This window comes from Lathyrus oleraceus, chromosome 5 (assembly GCF_024323335.1).
Source record: "Lathyrus oleraceus cultivar Zhongwan6 chromosome 5, CAAS_Psat_ZW6_1.0, whole genome shotgun sequence".
Classification (NCBI taxonomy): domain Eukaryota; kingdom Viridiplantae; phylum Streptophyta; class Magnoliopsida; order Fabales; family Fabaceae; genus Lathyrus; species Lathyrus oleraceus.
The window spans coordinates 363,040,152-363,056,915 of record NC_066583.1 but is presented as its reverse complement, the minus strand read 5'-3'; the positions used below and the strand labels follow the sequence as shown (position 1 = coordinate 363,056,915).

The following is a 16,764-nucleotide window of genomic DNA, read 5'->3' as shown; positions in this document are numbered from 1 at the left end:
ATTATCAAATTCTGTGAGTATTGAGACAAAAAAAAAATTAAAGTCATTCCATAATCATAGGCATAACACGTTACTAAATCATTTGTATTAGGATCTTCAAACTTTAATAGTTTGTAGTATTAAACAAAATACTATGCTTAACATTTTTCTTAATTATATACTATATGAATTGTTATGCCTACAAGTATGTCGATGTCAACTCAATAATAATTGTTTCCATGATATATTAAAGCAACTATTTATTTATTGTTGTTGAATATTTCAGTTAATCTATTTTTTAATTTTCAATTTCTATAATAAAATTATCAAATTAAACAATATTTCTCAGATTTCAACTAGTTTTATAGAGAGAAAAAAAGTTAAGTGTCACTCTTCCATGCAATCATTCATTTTCACATATGTCATAATTGTGTCTCTTTAAATAAAAAAGAAGTTGAAGCATGTGTCTTACTTATGCCATGATGGATCAAGAGCAATTGAGTTTTTCAAGGAACCATATTTACCACACACCCAACGCAAGCAACCACACTCTCTCCATTCTTCCAAATCAACCCCTAATTATATATAAAAACACTTTAACTTAAGTGCAATAAAGTAATTTCATCATTTTCACATCTAAACTATGAAATACTCTCTGTCTATAAAAGCTCTCAAAACCTCTCATTGTAACAAGCACTCATTTCTCACATCACAGTTTCTCCCTAACAAGTTCAGTTCAGTTGTTTCTTTCATATAAATATGGTAAGAAACAACCCCAACGTTGTAGTTGTAACCATTCTATTTCTATTATTATCATTACCATTAGTCTCGTGTGAAGAATGTTCATCGAAATATGAAGTTGGTTGTCACGATAAAAATGAAGCACTAAAGTTAAAGGTAATTGCAATATTTTGCATATTATTGTGTAGCATGATTGGTGTTTGCATTCCGATTTTCACAACTTCGGTTCCGGCTTTAAAACCCGACGGAGACTTGTTCGTCGTTATAAAAGCTTTTGCCTGCGGTGTTATACTTGCTACCCGTTATATGCACGTGATGCCAGATTCATTTGTGGATTTAACTTCTCCTTGTTTGCCTCAACACCCTTGGCATAAATTCCCATTCACCACTTTCATTGCTATGATCTCCGCCATTTTTACTCTCATGGTTGATTCGTTTTCTTTAAGTTATTTTAAAAAGAAACTTCCTATGTCTTCTTCTGTGAATAATTTGGAAACGACAAAGGAATTGGAACTTGGTCATGTTCATGGTCATGGTCTTGCGATTGCAAATGGACATGAGAAGAATGTGAATGCCGAACAATTGCTTCGATACCGTGTTGTGGCTCAGGTTAATTAAATTCTTTGTTATTAAATCTTATATTTATGTTGAGTTTCTTGTTTCTTGTTTTGTTGATCTGATGTGTGTGGAATTGGGTCAGGTTTTGGAGTTAGGAATTGTGGTGCACTCAGTAGTGATTGGTTTGTCAATGGGTGCTTCGGAGAATCCTTGCACAATAAAGCCTCTCATTGCTGCACTTTGCTTCCATCAACTCTTTGAGGGAATGGGTTTGGGGATGTTGCATATTACAGGTATTATTATTATTATTATTATTATTATTATTATTATTATTATTATTATTATTATTATTATTATTATTATTATTATCACTATTACTATTATTATATGACTTTAATGTGTTATGTATATTTTTTACAGGCTGATTATGGAGTGAAGATGAAAGTGATAGTGGTATTTTTCTTCTCAGTGACGACGCCATTTGGGATAGCATTAGGGATTGGATTATCGGAAGTGTATAGTGACACTAGTCCAACTGCACTAATTGTAGAAGGGGTTCTAAATGCTATTTCTGTAGGGCTTCTCAATTACATGGCACTTGTTGATTTATTGGCTAATGAATTTATGGGTACAAAGTTGCAAAGTAGAATCAAGCTTCAATTATTGTGTTTTATAGCTATTTTTCTAGGCGCAGGAGGCATGTCGGTTATGGCAATTTGGGCCTAAAATATAGTAAACTTAGTTTAGTTCTTATATAATTTTTATGTTAGTTAGTTGTAACCATTTTTTAAAGAAAAATATGGTTTTCTATTATTCTAGTTTAGGTTAGGAATCTCGTTTTTGTGACTTCATTATTTGATGGAATATAGTTACTTTGTTTATAGTTCATTCTGATTTTCCTCATTGGTGTTGTTTTTATTTTTTTTACATGTTTTGTTATTCTTTATTTGCTTCCTAGCATTCTATAATCCATAAAAGAATGTGTATATCCTCATTCTTTCATGAGCAAGAGTTTATAAGCAATTGAGATTTATTAAAGGTCATCAAAGTAGTTGTTTCCCTTACTCATGCATTCAAAAAAATAAAGCATATTCGTCACAAATAAATAAATATAACACAGTAAAATTTTGATTTTTTATTTAAAATAACCATATTTTTCAAATTAAGTTTCTAAATAATCATTTAAAAATAATAATAATCACTTTTCAAACAGATGAACGGGCGCATCCACTGGCGCATGCATGTGTAGTTTAGCAAATGCACCATGCATATGGCGCATGCATGTGCTTGTGTGTGTGGCGCCTAACCCTCTGGCGCATGCATTTCATGGTTCATCTATAAATACATTGCGTATATCACATATTTTTACACGTAAGTTCTTATCCTCCAACCCCATCTTCTTTCATTCTACTTCAATCTCCTTCAATTTTTTTCTTAAACCATGTATGAATACATTCGCAAGAGAAATGTTGATTTAATTTTTTCAGTCGTCGCACTTTCAATAAAGATTCGACTTTGGAATATAGATTCGTTTGAACGTCTTAATTGGATGTTGAACCGTTGGTTAGATGGAGAAATTGCAGATGGTGAAAGGATTAGAAGGATTCAATGGCTTGTGTCCATGTTCAACCAAAATGGAGAAGTGCGTGAATGAGTGGATATTAAGACTGACAGAGACGTTCACTGGATGATGCATAATATGTTCAAAATTGTTTTGATGGTTGTAATCGCTTAGTTATAGTAATGGTATTTTAATTGTTTTAGTAATGGTATTCTAACGTCGGATTCCGAAGCATAGTCAACATCAATCATCCAAATCGTACACACATGATGCCAAATTTTATTACTCGTTTATTTTTTGATTCATTATGTCTTTTAATCGTACTAATACAGAAAATAAACAACTATTAGATGCATGGTTTCGTAAGTGGCTCTGATACCACTGAAGGAGAAGAGCGATCCAAAATGCAGCGGAATTTAAAATTTCTCCTTTAGTGATTCTTACGAATGGGCATGATCAGTGATAGAATCGTTACCTCTTGTGGCGATTGAAACCTTTGGTGCAGATCTACGGAGCGATCACGAATGTTGAATGGTGACAACCCCTCTACTCAATCCACACGAACGGATTCCTTCAATCTCAACGCTAGCTGCTACGAATGAAGGCTTTGAGTGTGTGTGTGTGTGTGTGTGTGTGTGTGTGTGAGAGAGAGAGAGAGAGAGAGAGAAAATTACAACTGCACAAATGCTTCTGCGCAAGGGTTCTATTTATAGAACCACTTGTGTGGGCTGCAAGCTAAAAATCCCATTTAAGTGTATGTGGCTCATATCTTATGATATGCCAAAATCACTTGAGCGTGTGGTACCTTACCATATTTCGTATTCTACTTAAGTACACCATACCTTACGATGTTCTACAATTCACTTAAGTGCGTCGTACCTTACGGTGTTCCTTAGTTAATATATATCTCATCAATCCGTCCTTTTGTGTGTGACTCTGTAGATTTTCGCGACATTAGCAATTATATTAAATCATGTATTTAACATAATAAACAGTGAGCAGTATCTAGCAACACATCACTGCTATCCAAGACACGAAAATGTCATGTGATCTGACAAATCCTTTTGTGATAATACTTATGTGTATAATTACCCTTTTGTCCCTATGTCTATATTGAACATAAGACATAGACCATGTCATCCTTGTCCAGATCAATATTGGGTTCGTAGACATTTATCCTGTTATTCAGGATGGGCAAATTCCATCTAGGTCACTCATGTCCCTCAGCATGCTTCGTGGAGTACCCATAAATTATCTTTATGGTCATCCAGTTACGGACAATGTTTGATCAGTAATAAAGCACTCGACTCTACATCTAGGGTCCATAGTGGTTTCAGGTCGAAGGATGGTATACACCACTATCACCATGAGAATAACTTAGGACACTTTGCATAACATTCTATATAGTATTCTCATAGCGGGTCAATCCAGTATAAATATTACTCTTAATATTCATACCTATGTTTAAGACTTGATAACTCTTTATCCATGATCCATGAGATGTGATCATCAGTCTATATACATAATAGTCTTAATGCTTTAATGTTATCCCACTTTACAATAAAGCTCGACTACGGATACTTTAAGAATAATGTCCTTATGTTTAATGGGGTCTCATGATTAAGTCACACTTGATACATTAAACAGACTAGCTATTCTAGGGACTTTATTAAACAAACATAATAAAGAAAAATCCTTTTATTATTAATAAATCATTCGATACAAGTACCAAAAGTATTAACCTCTAGGGTTTACACCAACACAATGTCCCCTTGATATTCTATCCAGTAATCCTCTTTTGCAACAACTGGAAAACTAATTTTGTAAATATTGGATAGGCTTATGACTTTGTAAAAGTCAGATAGTAAGTAGGATGGATCCTTTCGAACCTTTGAACATGCCACAATCACATGAGAGCAGGGCGTACGAAAGGCTTGGAACTTTCCGCAGCCGCACCAACCTCTATCTAGTTCTACTTTATATTGTCCCATCGGCATGCCTTCATTGTGATCTATGGACTCAACAACATTGTACCAACCTTTAGTACGGTCAAACACCGTGACCACGTGTGTGTTTGCTTTGGCAGCTTCGTGTCTAATGAATTTCATTGATGCATCACTGAACAACTACCCAGATTACAACACTGAACTCCATTTGGAACGTCTGATCTCAAATAGCGCCCCTAGTCTGAAATATGTTGCCTGCACTAAAGCGATTATAGGCAGGTTTCGGTTGCCTGCACTAGCAATTGCATCAAGTAGAAGCTTTAGTTGCGACTGAAGTCCATTGCGAAAGATATGAATCTGTGTGAGATCATCAAAGCCATGATTTGGACACTTACGCAACATAGATTTGTAGTGCTCACATGCTTCACAGAGTGTTTTTGTTGAACTTTGAGCGAATGCGGCAATAACTGTTTTTGTATCCATGAATCTATTGTGCGGAAATAATCGGTTCATAAATTTTTCTTCCAAGACATTCTAGTTGGTCATGACTTGAGTTGGTTGTCAAGATACCAATCCTTTGCTTTACCGATAAGTGAATGTGGGAATAATCTCATGAAAACCACATTTTCTTCAACTTCAGGTGCACCCAGTGTACTGGCAAGTTCGTAGAACTTAGTGAGATGAGTGTAAGGATCTTCATGATCCATCCCTGCAAATGGATTTGCATAAATGATTTGAAGCAGTCTCGTCTTCCTCTCTACTTGTCGGTTGTTGATGAGACGAGGTGACCCTCTTTGGTTTTTATGACAAGGTCCCTCTGTCATACCCCAAAATTCACCCTACCCTTCAAAGGTTCACCTAGGTCATTAATCCCAAACATTTGCATATCATCATAAGCATTCATCTCATCTGCGTAAGCATGGCCCAACACAAGGAACACGTGATTTGTATTCATGGCTTTATGCTTGCACCTAGTGGGAACTATGGTTCATCAGCGGTCTGAGGTGAATCGGGCAATCAAAACTCTAATTTCTCGGTTTATGACATTGGTAGACCATTTTACTTCCTTGGTCAATCACCCATGTTCTTGAGGCATTTGACCAAGCATGATCATGCCAGAATCATTGGGTCTGTCACATATCTTATTGTCTAGGTGCCCATTTGGTTTCATACCTCGTTTCACTCTTAGATCCATGTTCATTCCAAATTATTCATTGATTCTTGATTCCATGTTTCTTCATGCCATGATTCATTAGTACATCTTCACTTCCATTCATTTCTCTTGGCCATGGCCCATTGTCATTCAAAGACGACCATTCATGGTGACACATATCATTATAGTTCATGCCATCAGTTGTCTTAGGTTTTGCTTCTCATTGGTGCAACCATCTTAGGGCATGGCATAATCATCAATGGAAAGTGAAAATGTCTAATTCAAGTCATGTGGTAGTTTAGCTTACAATATTTGTTCATCATTTTGGTCCATTGCATTTCATTTTTTGATTCATCATAAACGTTGATTTTTGAATTACATCTTTTTCACCTAAGTTGACTTTTGGTCAACTATTGACTTTTTGGTCAACCAGTTAACCAAAGTCAATGAGTCAAATGTGTTTCTTTCTAAGCTTAACTCATGGCATCCCTTTCATATGCATTTCATACAAACATTTTGAACATGGTAAAACAAGTGAAAATTGATTTGAACTTTGATTTACCATTTTGAAATAAATCACATTTTAGTTTTGTTCAATTACATAAGCATGATCCTAAGTGAGTTTTTGTTTTCATTTACAAGCATACTACATGGACCATCATACTAACACATTGCACTATCTTATATCCTAATTACATGACATGCTATAATGTTTGATTTCAAAATGAAAAAATCTTGGTAGCCCTTATTCTCGCGTCTCCCTTGCTCCACCTCAATTTTCTACGCATGTATTATCAAGCAAGCATGTTATTGAGTCATCAACAATTCAAGATTTCTACACAGGCATAGGTCCAGACAACTTTCAGACTCGGGTAGTTGCATCGTATTCATGAAAGTCACAGTCATAGTGGAAGTCCTATATTTCCCACCGTATTCAAGATTTCTAAATGTTATTTCTGCAGGGCTTCTCAATTACATGACACTTGTTGATTTATTGGTTAATGAATCTACGGGTACAAAGTTGCGAAGTAGAATCAAGCTTCAATTATTGTGTTATATAGCTGTTTTTCTAGGCGCAGGAGGCATGTCTGTCATGGCAATTTGGGCCTAAAATATAGTAAACTTAGTTTAGTTCTTATATAATTTTTATGTAGGTTAGTTGTAACCATTTTTTTAAGAAAAGTATGGTTTCCTATTATTCTAGTTTAGTCTAGGAATCACGTTTTTGTGACTTCATTATTTGATGGAATATAATTACTTTGTTTATAGTTCATTCTGATTTTGCTCATTGGTGTAGTTTTTATTTTTTTTACATGTTTTGTTATTCTTTATTTGCTTCCTAGCATTTTATAATCCATAAAAGAATGTGTATATCCTCATTCTTTCATGAGCAAGAGTTTATAAGCAATTGAGATTCATTAAAGGTCATCAAAGTAGTTGTTTTCCTGACTCATACATTAAAAAAATAAAGCATATTTGTCACAAATAAATAAATATAATATAGTAAAATTTTGATTTTTTTTTAAAATAACCATGTTTTTCAAATTAAATCCCTAAATAATTATTTGTTCAAAAAAATCCAAAAAATAACCAAATTTCCAAACAGATGTGTGCGCATCCACTTACATTACAAAGGAGACGCCATTTCCATTGGCGCATGCTTTCAAAATATTGCATGGAGGCGCTATGGTTACTGACGCATGTATGTGCTTGTGTATGTGGCGTCTAGCCCTTTGGCGCATGCATTTCATGGTTCATCTATAAATACACCGTGCATCTCACATATTTTTTCATACAAGATCTTACCCTCCAACCCCATTTTCTTTCATTCTACTTCAATCTCCTTCAATTTTTTTCTTTAACCATGTCTGAATACATTCACAAGAGAAATGCCGATTTAATTTTTTCAGTCGTCGCACCTCCGATAAAGATTTGACTTTGGAATGTAGATTCGTTTGAACGTCTTAATCGGACGTTGAACCGTTGGTTAGATGGAGAAATTATAGATGGTGAGATGATTAGAAGGATTCAATGGCTCGTGTCCACATTCAACCAAAATGGAGAAGTGAGTGAATGAGTGGATATTAAGATTGACAGAGACGTTCACAGGATGGTGCATAATATATTCAAAATTGTTTTGATGGTTGTAATCGCTTAGTTATAGTAATGGTATTTTAATTGTTTTAGTTGTTTGTGTTGTTCTTTATATGTTGCTTTTTTGTTGAATGTGTTGTATTTGTTTGTGATGGTATTTCCTCACAAAGTTATCATATGAAATAAATTATGTTTTTTTTATATATTGCAATAGAGGTACATGTAAATTTATCTTGTTGTGCTCGTTCTAACACTAGGATAGTTAGTACGATTGTGACCTTGGTTTAATTGACGTAGAACTTAGTGAGATGAGTGTAAGGATCTTCATGATCCATCCCTGCAAATGGATTTGCATAAATGATTTGAAGCAGTCTCGTCTTCCTCTCTGCTTGCCGGTTGTTAGTGAGACGAGTTGACCCTCTTTGGCTGTTATGACAAGGTCCCCCATCATTGTTAATGATTTCTGGTCCACCTTCAACCATTGGTTTTGATTTTAAGTTGTTGTTGAGGTTGACGAAGAAGTTCTCGTTTGTTGTTTCTTTAACTTAGCTAGTTGTTTCTGTTTCTTTGTTTGTCTTTTGTTTCTCCGGGTTGTCCTTTCGATCTCGGAATCAAAAAGCAACAACTCTTTAGAAGTTTTACCTTGCATACACAAAGCTTACAAACCTAACCAAACAAAATTTATAAGAAGGAAGGATAATATATATATATATATATATATATATATATATATATATATATATATATATATATATATATATATATATATATATATATATATATATATATATATATATATATATATATATATAACAAATGCACAAACTTAAAACGATAAAAATTATCGCTATGCTTGTAATATCTAAACGCCAATCCCTGGCAACGACACCATTGTGATGTTCAATAATCAAAAGTAATTATGTGATATCGTATCCACGGGGACTGGTGCGATACTACAGTCGTTCAATAATTAATTAACGATTTAAGTAGATTTAGAAGATGGTTTGATTATAAATTTTTAGTAGTATAAAGATGTAAGAAATTATATTTGGTAGAATGAATTTCTTAGATGATAAAATGTCCTAGGATTGAATTTCATCCGCCGAATACATATGAATTCCTTAATCACTTTCAAGTATAATCTTATTGTTTATTCATATCATCACATATCCTCACAACATGTTTTATATCTAAACTTCTGTCGATAATTCTACCGTGTTATTTGATTGATGATTTCTCAATCTATCAAACAATGAGATAGTATGAATCTTCGATACTTTGCGTGAATATTATACTCTAACCCTATGTTTAGTGATCAGAGTTTAACACAATATTTTCTTAGATCGGGATTATAAAAGTATTTGTTAATAACAATTTGAATCGATAAAGTTGATCGATAAAACAAAGATGATATTTGATGAATATAAATAGCTATATTATAATATATGATGATCAATACATATGATTCAATGAACTACATTCAATCGTAACACAAGAGAAGAAATTATCTAGCCATCATCATGGTAGCTTGATTAATTATGAAAGAATTGAAATGAATGAGCATCAATAGCGATTTCCCGACTCTTGATGCATATCCAACTCCAATCCTTTAATCCCCTGTCTTAGTTCTATTCTAGCCATCATCGTGTTGCGTTTGATGAGTCCTCACCCTAAAAGTCGGGGAAGGATATTTGTTATGATGTTTCAGGTGTGATAACGAAAAGATTGATCGACGAGGAGAGTTCCAAAGAGGATCCTACTCCTTCAACAAAGGATGAGGACATTACAGAAGATACAGAGGAAATCTTATATAACCTCAAACTAACTACCTAGAAATTGGACAATTGCAAAGGATCATCCGTTAGATCAAATCCTATTAGACATCAAAAAGGGAGTAAGTACTAGGTCACATATTAATAATTTCTATAAGTACTTTACTTTCATTTCTCAGATTGAACCTAAATCCATATCTGATGCCTTACTTGGTGAGGGATGGTTACTTTCTATGCAAGAAAACTAATCTAATTTAAATGAAATGACGTTTGGGACATTGTTCCGCGTCCAGTCGATAAAATCGTCATTGGCACAAGATGGGTATTTAGAAACAAGATGTATGAAAATGGTGTAATCACTAGAAATAAAGCTAGGTTAGAGGCAAGAGAATATAATATATGTGTGGATATATATATATATATATATATATATATATATATATATATATATATATATATATATATATATATATATATATATATATATATAATATATATATATATATATATATATATATATATATATATATATATAGATAGATAGATAGATAGATAGATAGATATAGATATATATATATATATATTTCACTAACACTATTTTGTAGAAAATCATAGATTTTACCAAACTACAATGATATGTCGCTATAACTCTTGTATTTGCTTCATATCATTCTATATATTTGTTCTATAGTTATATATATTGATTTGCTTATTTCCTTTGTATCGTACTTATTCATCTCTAACTTATGTCTTTGATTGTTCTTATTTGCATTTAAGTATTTTAAATGTGTGTTGCTAATTATGTGCATTTGATATTTTATATACTTGTCCATGCATTATTCATGATTGTTAATGCATACCTTGACATATAAGTTTGATAACTCAATCGTTACCTGATGAATGTTGGTGTTGCATGTCTATTTTCATTGTGTTACTTGTGACATGTCTATCTTCGTGTTCAATATGAGATCATTGTTGTTGAATATGCTGCTTAGCTGTTTATCTCTCATGTTAAATAGAATTATTTGTTGGTGGTTGTTTACTTGGTTTTAGACACATTTCGATCTATATCTTTTTGATGTTGTCAAAGGGGGAGAGGTTGTAATGAGTCTAGAATTGTTTTATGCATTTTTATCATGTTTCAGGGGGGAGCATAAGCGTTTTACGCGTTATACTCAAAGTCGACTGAATTCCAAGTGAAAGCTTGTCAAACATAAAAAAGAGGGTGATTGTAGTTGCATGTCCCTAATTCATTCAGGGGAGCATTTATATATTTTTTTGTCTTATCGCTTTCATCTTTGATTTAATTTCAATTTGTTGAGTCTCCTTCATGATTGCACTTCTCAGAATCAAGTTTGAAAAAAAAATCATTTTTAGCATGCATAAAGCTTTGGTTAGATTTGATCTTGATCATGATGTATTTTTATCAACTGCATGAGTAAGTGGAATGTAACCCTTTTATATTTTTTAATCTTGATCATGATGTATTTTTATCAACTGCATGAGTAAGTGGAATGTAAACCTTTTATATTTTTTATTTGAATTTGAGATTTTATGTGTTTAATTCGAATCATGGATTTCCAACACATTTTATGATTCTAATCAAATTGGATAGATGCAAAAATAGAAATTTCAAACTATTTGATTTGAATCAAATTTTACACATGATTCGAATCAATTTCCTGATGTCCACTTCTGTTTGATTTGAATCAAATTTACAATATGATTCGAATCACACACGTTTTTAAGCTTTTTTCCTATCAAGGTTGTTGCATTTGATCTGAATCATTTTTTGTACATGATTTGAATCACACTTTCCTCTAATTCGAATAAACTGACACTTTTTCAAAATTCAGTTTTTCTTTTATTCGACTTCACTTGCTCATTTGATTCAAATCATAGATTTCTCTTGATTCGAATCTAACTGACTTTTTCAACCATTTTTTGTGCTTAATCTCAAGCACAAAGAAAACCTTTTTGTCATCATTTCTCACATAACATCTATCATTCTGATAAAAAAATTTAGTGCAATTTTAGTGAGTGTAGCGGTAAATTCATGACCATCAAGCTATGGATAAGCTTAACGCCAATTAAACCAGAGTCGCCACTGCGCTTTTATTATTTCCAAGGGAAAAGGGAAAAGTACGAACAAAACCCAAAAATAAGAAGTTTTCAAATCAAAATTAATAAAATTCCAGAGATTACAGGTAAGGGGGTTGGTTACACAGAGGGAATGTGTTAGCGCCTAAAGTGTCCTAGGTACTCCTAGGGAGCCCTTTCTTGTGTGCATATGTGTTTTTGTATAAAATGATGTTTGCAATAAATAGAGTGGAGGGATGAGAAAAGAATTCATTAATTATATTTTTATGTTTGACAAGACATTTGGACTTATGCCAACGTACCTGTCGTACCTCAGGAAAAATGAGAGAACACGACCTAGCGAAGCGCAATCGCGCGCTCGCAATGATGGACTGAACAGAGTCGCCACCGGACTTTATTTATTCCTAAAAAGGAAAGGGGAAATATCGATAAAACCCAAGAAAAAAACGACAATGATTATGGTCGTCGCAACCAAATCAGGGTTCGGGAGTCGATTACGCGAGAGGACGGTATTAGCACCCCTCACGTCCGTTGTACTCAACGAGAACCATTAGGTTAGTTGTGTGCATTAGTGTTAGTTGAAATGTTAGGCTTTTCAAGTTATTAAGTGGGAAAGAATAGAAGAGAGGAGAATATTTTTGGATTTTTGACGAAGGACTAAACCTAAGTTTTTTATTAGTGGGCCTGACAAGATTTACAAATCCTGCTCCTACGTATCTCAACAGAGAAATCAAGGCTTACGTAGTTCTGGGTAGAAAATGTTTGTTTGTTGGTCGATTTTAGCGAAAGCTACTTTGTGTCAAATCGACGAAAACATTGTTGGACTACCCAAAACAGGTGGAAAAACATTGCCTTGCATTGTTTTGAAACAAAGTACCTTTCGTTTCTGAAAAGGTTTGAAGGACTAATCGCATGGCGGCGAGAAAAGAAATTGATTGGTTTGATGTGTTTTGAGTAATGGCGAGAACTTGGATGAGCGAGATATCCATCTAAGGTTGTGAATTTGACTTCTCTCCAGAACTTGGTAATTATGCTGACCATTTGCTTCATTTACCATGACAGGAAGCTGCAAAGGAATAGCAACAGGATGCTCTGAAATACCTGCTGATAACCCAGAAGAGCGTAGGCTTTTATTACTCTCCGCAGCCACAGCAGGCAAAAAAAAAGATTCTGATATGGCAAGGCCACTCTTTCAGAAGTTGATAAGTCGAATTGAGAGTTATAATCAGGTTTAACTTGCTGTACTGGTTGAAATAATACTTGACTTACACCTAATTCTTCTCTCTCTGAAACTAGGGAAGCATTTTGAACCCTGCTCGTTATCCACTGCATAGGTGGTAGAGGGGGCAGAAGGGGTGATGGCCTCAACACTGTAACCAGCTTTGTTATCAAGATTAACTAACCCTTCCACTAAATCTCTGGCATCGTGCTCTCTTTCCAAAGTCTCTGATCTGTCAGGTGAATCAAGAGTTGAAGAAATAGAGAGTACGGTACCACTTTCAGGATCACCGATTCTAGAAGGATAGGGTGTAAAATTCTTAGATGAGATGAACTCTTTCGATATATATGTGATACCTGCTTGTGATTCAACCGTTACATCCTGATCGAACAAATAGCCTGGCCTACTCGAATTCGCATACTATCTGTGAAATCAATCACTTTCCCAAGATACCGACACTTTGTTGATATTGATTCTATTCACTTCAGAGTCCAGGATCAAATGTTTATGTTTTGCTGCAGCAGCAAGATAGCTCTGTGATTTTTTGACCAAATTAAGTAAATTGGAGTGTCCGTTGTCATGTTATAGTGATCGACTTATAAGACTTCAAGGAATTGCATCATAAAGAGTCTCGGCTGCCCCTGCATTTTCAGGACAAGCAAAGCTACTACCACTGTGGATATCTATGAGATTATACAACGATGATGCCCTGGAGTGAATTTCTTTGTTCCATTTGCAATGTATCAAAACCGACAGGGCATGCATGCAAGCTTTTGACCGTCTAAATAGTTCAGAAACATGTGCAGCAACCATAGCTGCTGCCACTATCTCATTTGAGCTGTAACTCCAAGGGGTGCCAACAGAAGAAGGCTTTAATGAAAACAGTGCCTCTAAAATGGCTAAAATTCTGTGAGTATGACGGACTGCCGATTCTAGATCATTTTGCAAATCTTGGGATGATCCATGTAGTGTAACAGGCTTGGCGATATCTTGCCCATTATTGGAAAGTGAATGATTATTTCCCCGTGAAATCAGAGGAAACAACTTAAGTTCACAGGCAACAATCATAACATAAGAATCAAATGCTGCTACAAGACCTTGCTTCTTCACATGCTGCTACAGGACCTTGCTTCTTCACTTTCCTATTTTTCCTTTCTTTCCGGATTTCAGATATTGCTTGTAAGTCCTCCATCAGCAAGTCTGACTGCACAGAAATGAAAAAATGCAATTGCATTGAGGCGAACATCACTATTGAGCCGGCTATTTGTAAATGTCAAAAGGCATCCAACACAATCAGTGAAGGTCGTTGTTTCTGCGGTTGCTGTCCATCCTGAGAGAACCATCCCATTAGGTTCTTTCTCTTCATCAAATTCCTCTCTGTGTTTTATATTGATATTTCATTTCAATTCCTGTTGAAAATCCTCTACTGTAAGCATTGTACCACCAATTACAGGAGAAGGAAGCTCAACTAGGACCTTTTCAAGATTGGCATCAGAAATTGCAACCATGTCTTCCTCAATATCACCAGCCTCATAGAGAAGGTTTGGAGCATTCATAATAAGTGGAAGGTTCATCCCAAACTTAGCCTTGATGATCTTTTCAACAACGTCCTTCGACTTTGAGCGGTTTGTCAGAATTAGTCGCGGCCCGGTTGAGTGCTGGCTCCAGGTTCTGATTCTGCATGGCTTGGAGTATTTGATACATTTCCAGGAATAGAGATTTCATAATTGCAGCAGATTCAGGTTCTCCAACTGCACTTAAAAAATGGTCCCCAACATCAAAAGGACCCTGGCGATAAAAATGGTTGGTAATTATTTGATTTAAAGTGCGCGTATCCATGTCGATGTTTCTGTGAGCTCTGGATATATCAGGGTTGAAACATTTCTCAACCTGCTTCCCATATTTGTTGAGAGCTACATTTAGCTCCTTTTATGTACTTTCCATTTGGCCAAGTGGAGCAATTTTAAGTAAACTGACCTTCAGCTCATTCAGGACAATTTTACAATCAAGCGATTGATCAGTGTTACTGACTGACCGCATCGATTCTAAAGCACGTTCAATTTCCTGTCTGATCTGATCAAGCAACTCTCGAGCCTTAGAACTGGATGACTTTTGCTTCTTAGTAACTCGGTCAAAATCATCTTTAACAGAATTTAGCTCCATGATGAGTATTAACTATATCTACAGTTTGAAAAGATTTAATACACTGAAAATGGAGGGAGCAGATCTGTGGTGGGTGATTAAGGCAAGAACCTACAAACAGGAGAGAGAGAGAAACAAAATCCACAGCCTTTTCTCAGATCCTCGTAATATGTTTCTTGTTGTTTCTCAAGTATTTGATACATAAACGAAATCTGGAAATGAGAACATGTATGATTGTAGTGATACTAACATGAATATGATGATTTCTATAAATGATGATCTTGATGTAATTTGAAAACCATAATCATATATGTGAAATCCAACCAATTCATTTATCCGTTCCACGTAACCACCTTTGATTTCTCTAAAGTCAACAACACAAGGAGATTGATACGCAAGAAACGGGATGGTAACAACAAAGTTGTACATCCTTAAATACCTAAAGACTTGACTTCCTTTCTTTAGTATTTTTAGCCTCATTCGATAGAAAACTAGAGCAAAACCAAGATAGCCAAAATGCAACATGTCATATTCAAGAGTTCCTTTAGTACAGATGCAGACTTCCATTGCGACCGTATTTTCTGATATATATCTAATCCATTGAGAATAGATGCTTGATTCTGACGACGACCATGCTTGGTCCCTCTCGAAAAACCCACATGATAATGACTCTCCTTTAAGACATGGTAAGCCACTCTAATCCAAACACAATAATCCTTGAATTTCCTTGATTACCAACGACGCGGAATGTGCCTATGTATCTAAATATGCTGACAGCAAAAGTTCGCCTTGAATGCGCAAAATACAACAAGGTGCAACAATAACAGAAGAGGAGGTGTAACACCCCAAATATTGTTAGAGTAATTTAAATATTATTTAATATGATTATTGGAAGGTAAAAGGAATTATTAAATAATATCGGGAATTATTATTATTATTATTATTATTATAGGTGTTATTTATTTTAATAATAATTAAATAATAAAATAAGTGGAATATGAAGAGTGGAAGGGTAAAAGTGGAAATTGGATAAAAAAGTCCAAAGGAGAACTCAGAGTTGGTTTTTCACGTATTGTGTCTCAGAGTCAGAGGGAAAGGGAAACGCTGAAGAGAAAGAGAAGGAAGAGGAAAAGGCCAAAGATTGCTCAGAGCTTCCTTCAATCCAAAGAGGTAAGGGGTCTGAACCTTATTAACTAATAATATGCTGAAAATGGTGAAATGTTAGATGAACGAAATTGGGATTTTAATCGAAGGAATTCGTAGAAATTATATGCAATGATGTTAGGATTTGTGAAATCGAATAGGAGACTAATTGTATTAGATGATATGAGTGAGTTTGTGCGAAATTTGGACTGTGGAAGGATGAATTTGGATAGATCTCGTAGCAGAGAAGGCCATTGCAGATCTGGAAATCTGGTCTCTGGTCATACGCGTATGGCACTAGGCAATACGCGTATGAGATGGCTGGTACGCGTATGGCGCTAGGCAATACGCGTATG

The 16,764-nt window shown here is 34.8% G+C and overlaps 1 protein-coding gene and 1 pseudogene across 1 annotated transcript; one reads left to right on the top strand and one right to left on the bottom strand.

Annotated features, from left to right (window-relative positions):
• Positions 1–738: 738 nt before the first annotated feature.
• Positions 739–2,004, top strand: LOC127080726 (fe(2+) transport protein 1-like; annotated as a pseudogene).
• A 12,718-nt stretch (positions 2,005–14,722) lies between these two features.
• Positions 14,723–15,286, bottom strand: LOC127080725 (protein RMD5 homolog). Its single transcript, XM_051021024.1, has 2 exons — positions 15,101–15,286; positions 14,723–15,013 (listed from the first exon to the last, which is right to left on the bottom strand). Exons 1-2 carry the CDS (start codon positions 15,284–15,286, stop codon positions 14,723–14,725), a joined length of 477 nt encoding a protein of 158 aa, XP_050876981.1.
• Positions 15,287–16,764: the final 1,478 nt, after the last annotated feature.

Bases quoted from the DNA above. Each gene is read 5' to 3' on its own strand.
- LOC127080725 (XM_051021024.1), bottom strand. From the start codon at position 15,286: ATGGAGCTAAATTCTGTTAAAGATGATTTTGACCGAGTTACTAAGAAG. The intron at 15,014-15,100 runs GTCAGTTTACTT...TATGGGAAGCAG, and splicing joins TTGTCCTGAATGAGCTGAAG to GTTGAGAAATGTTTCAACCC.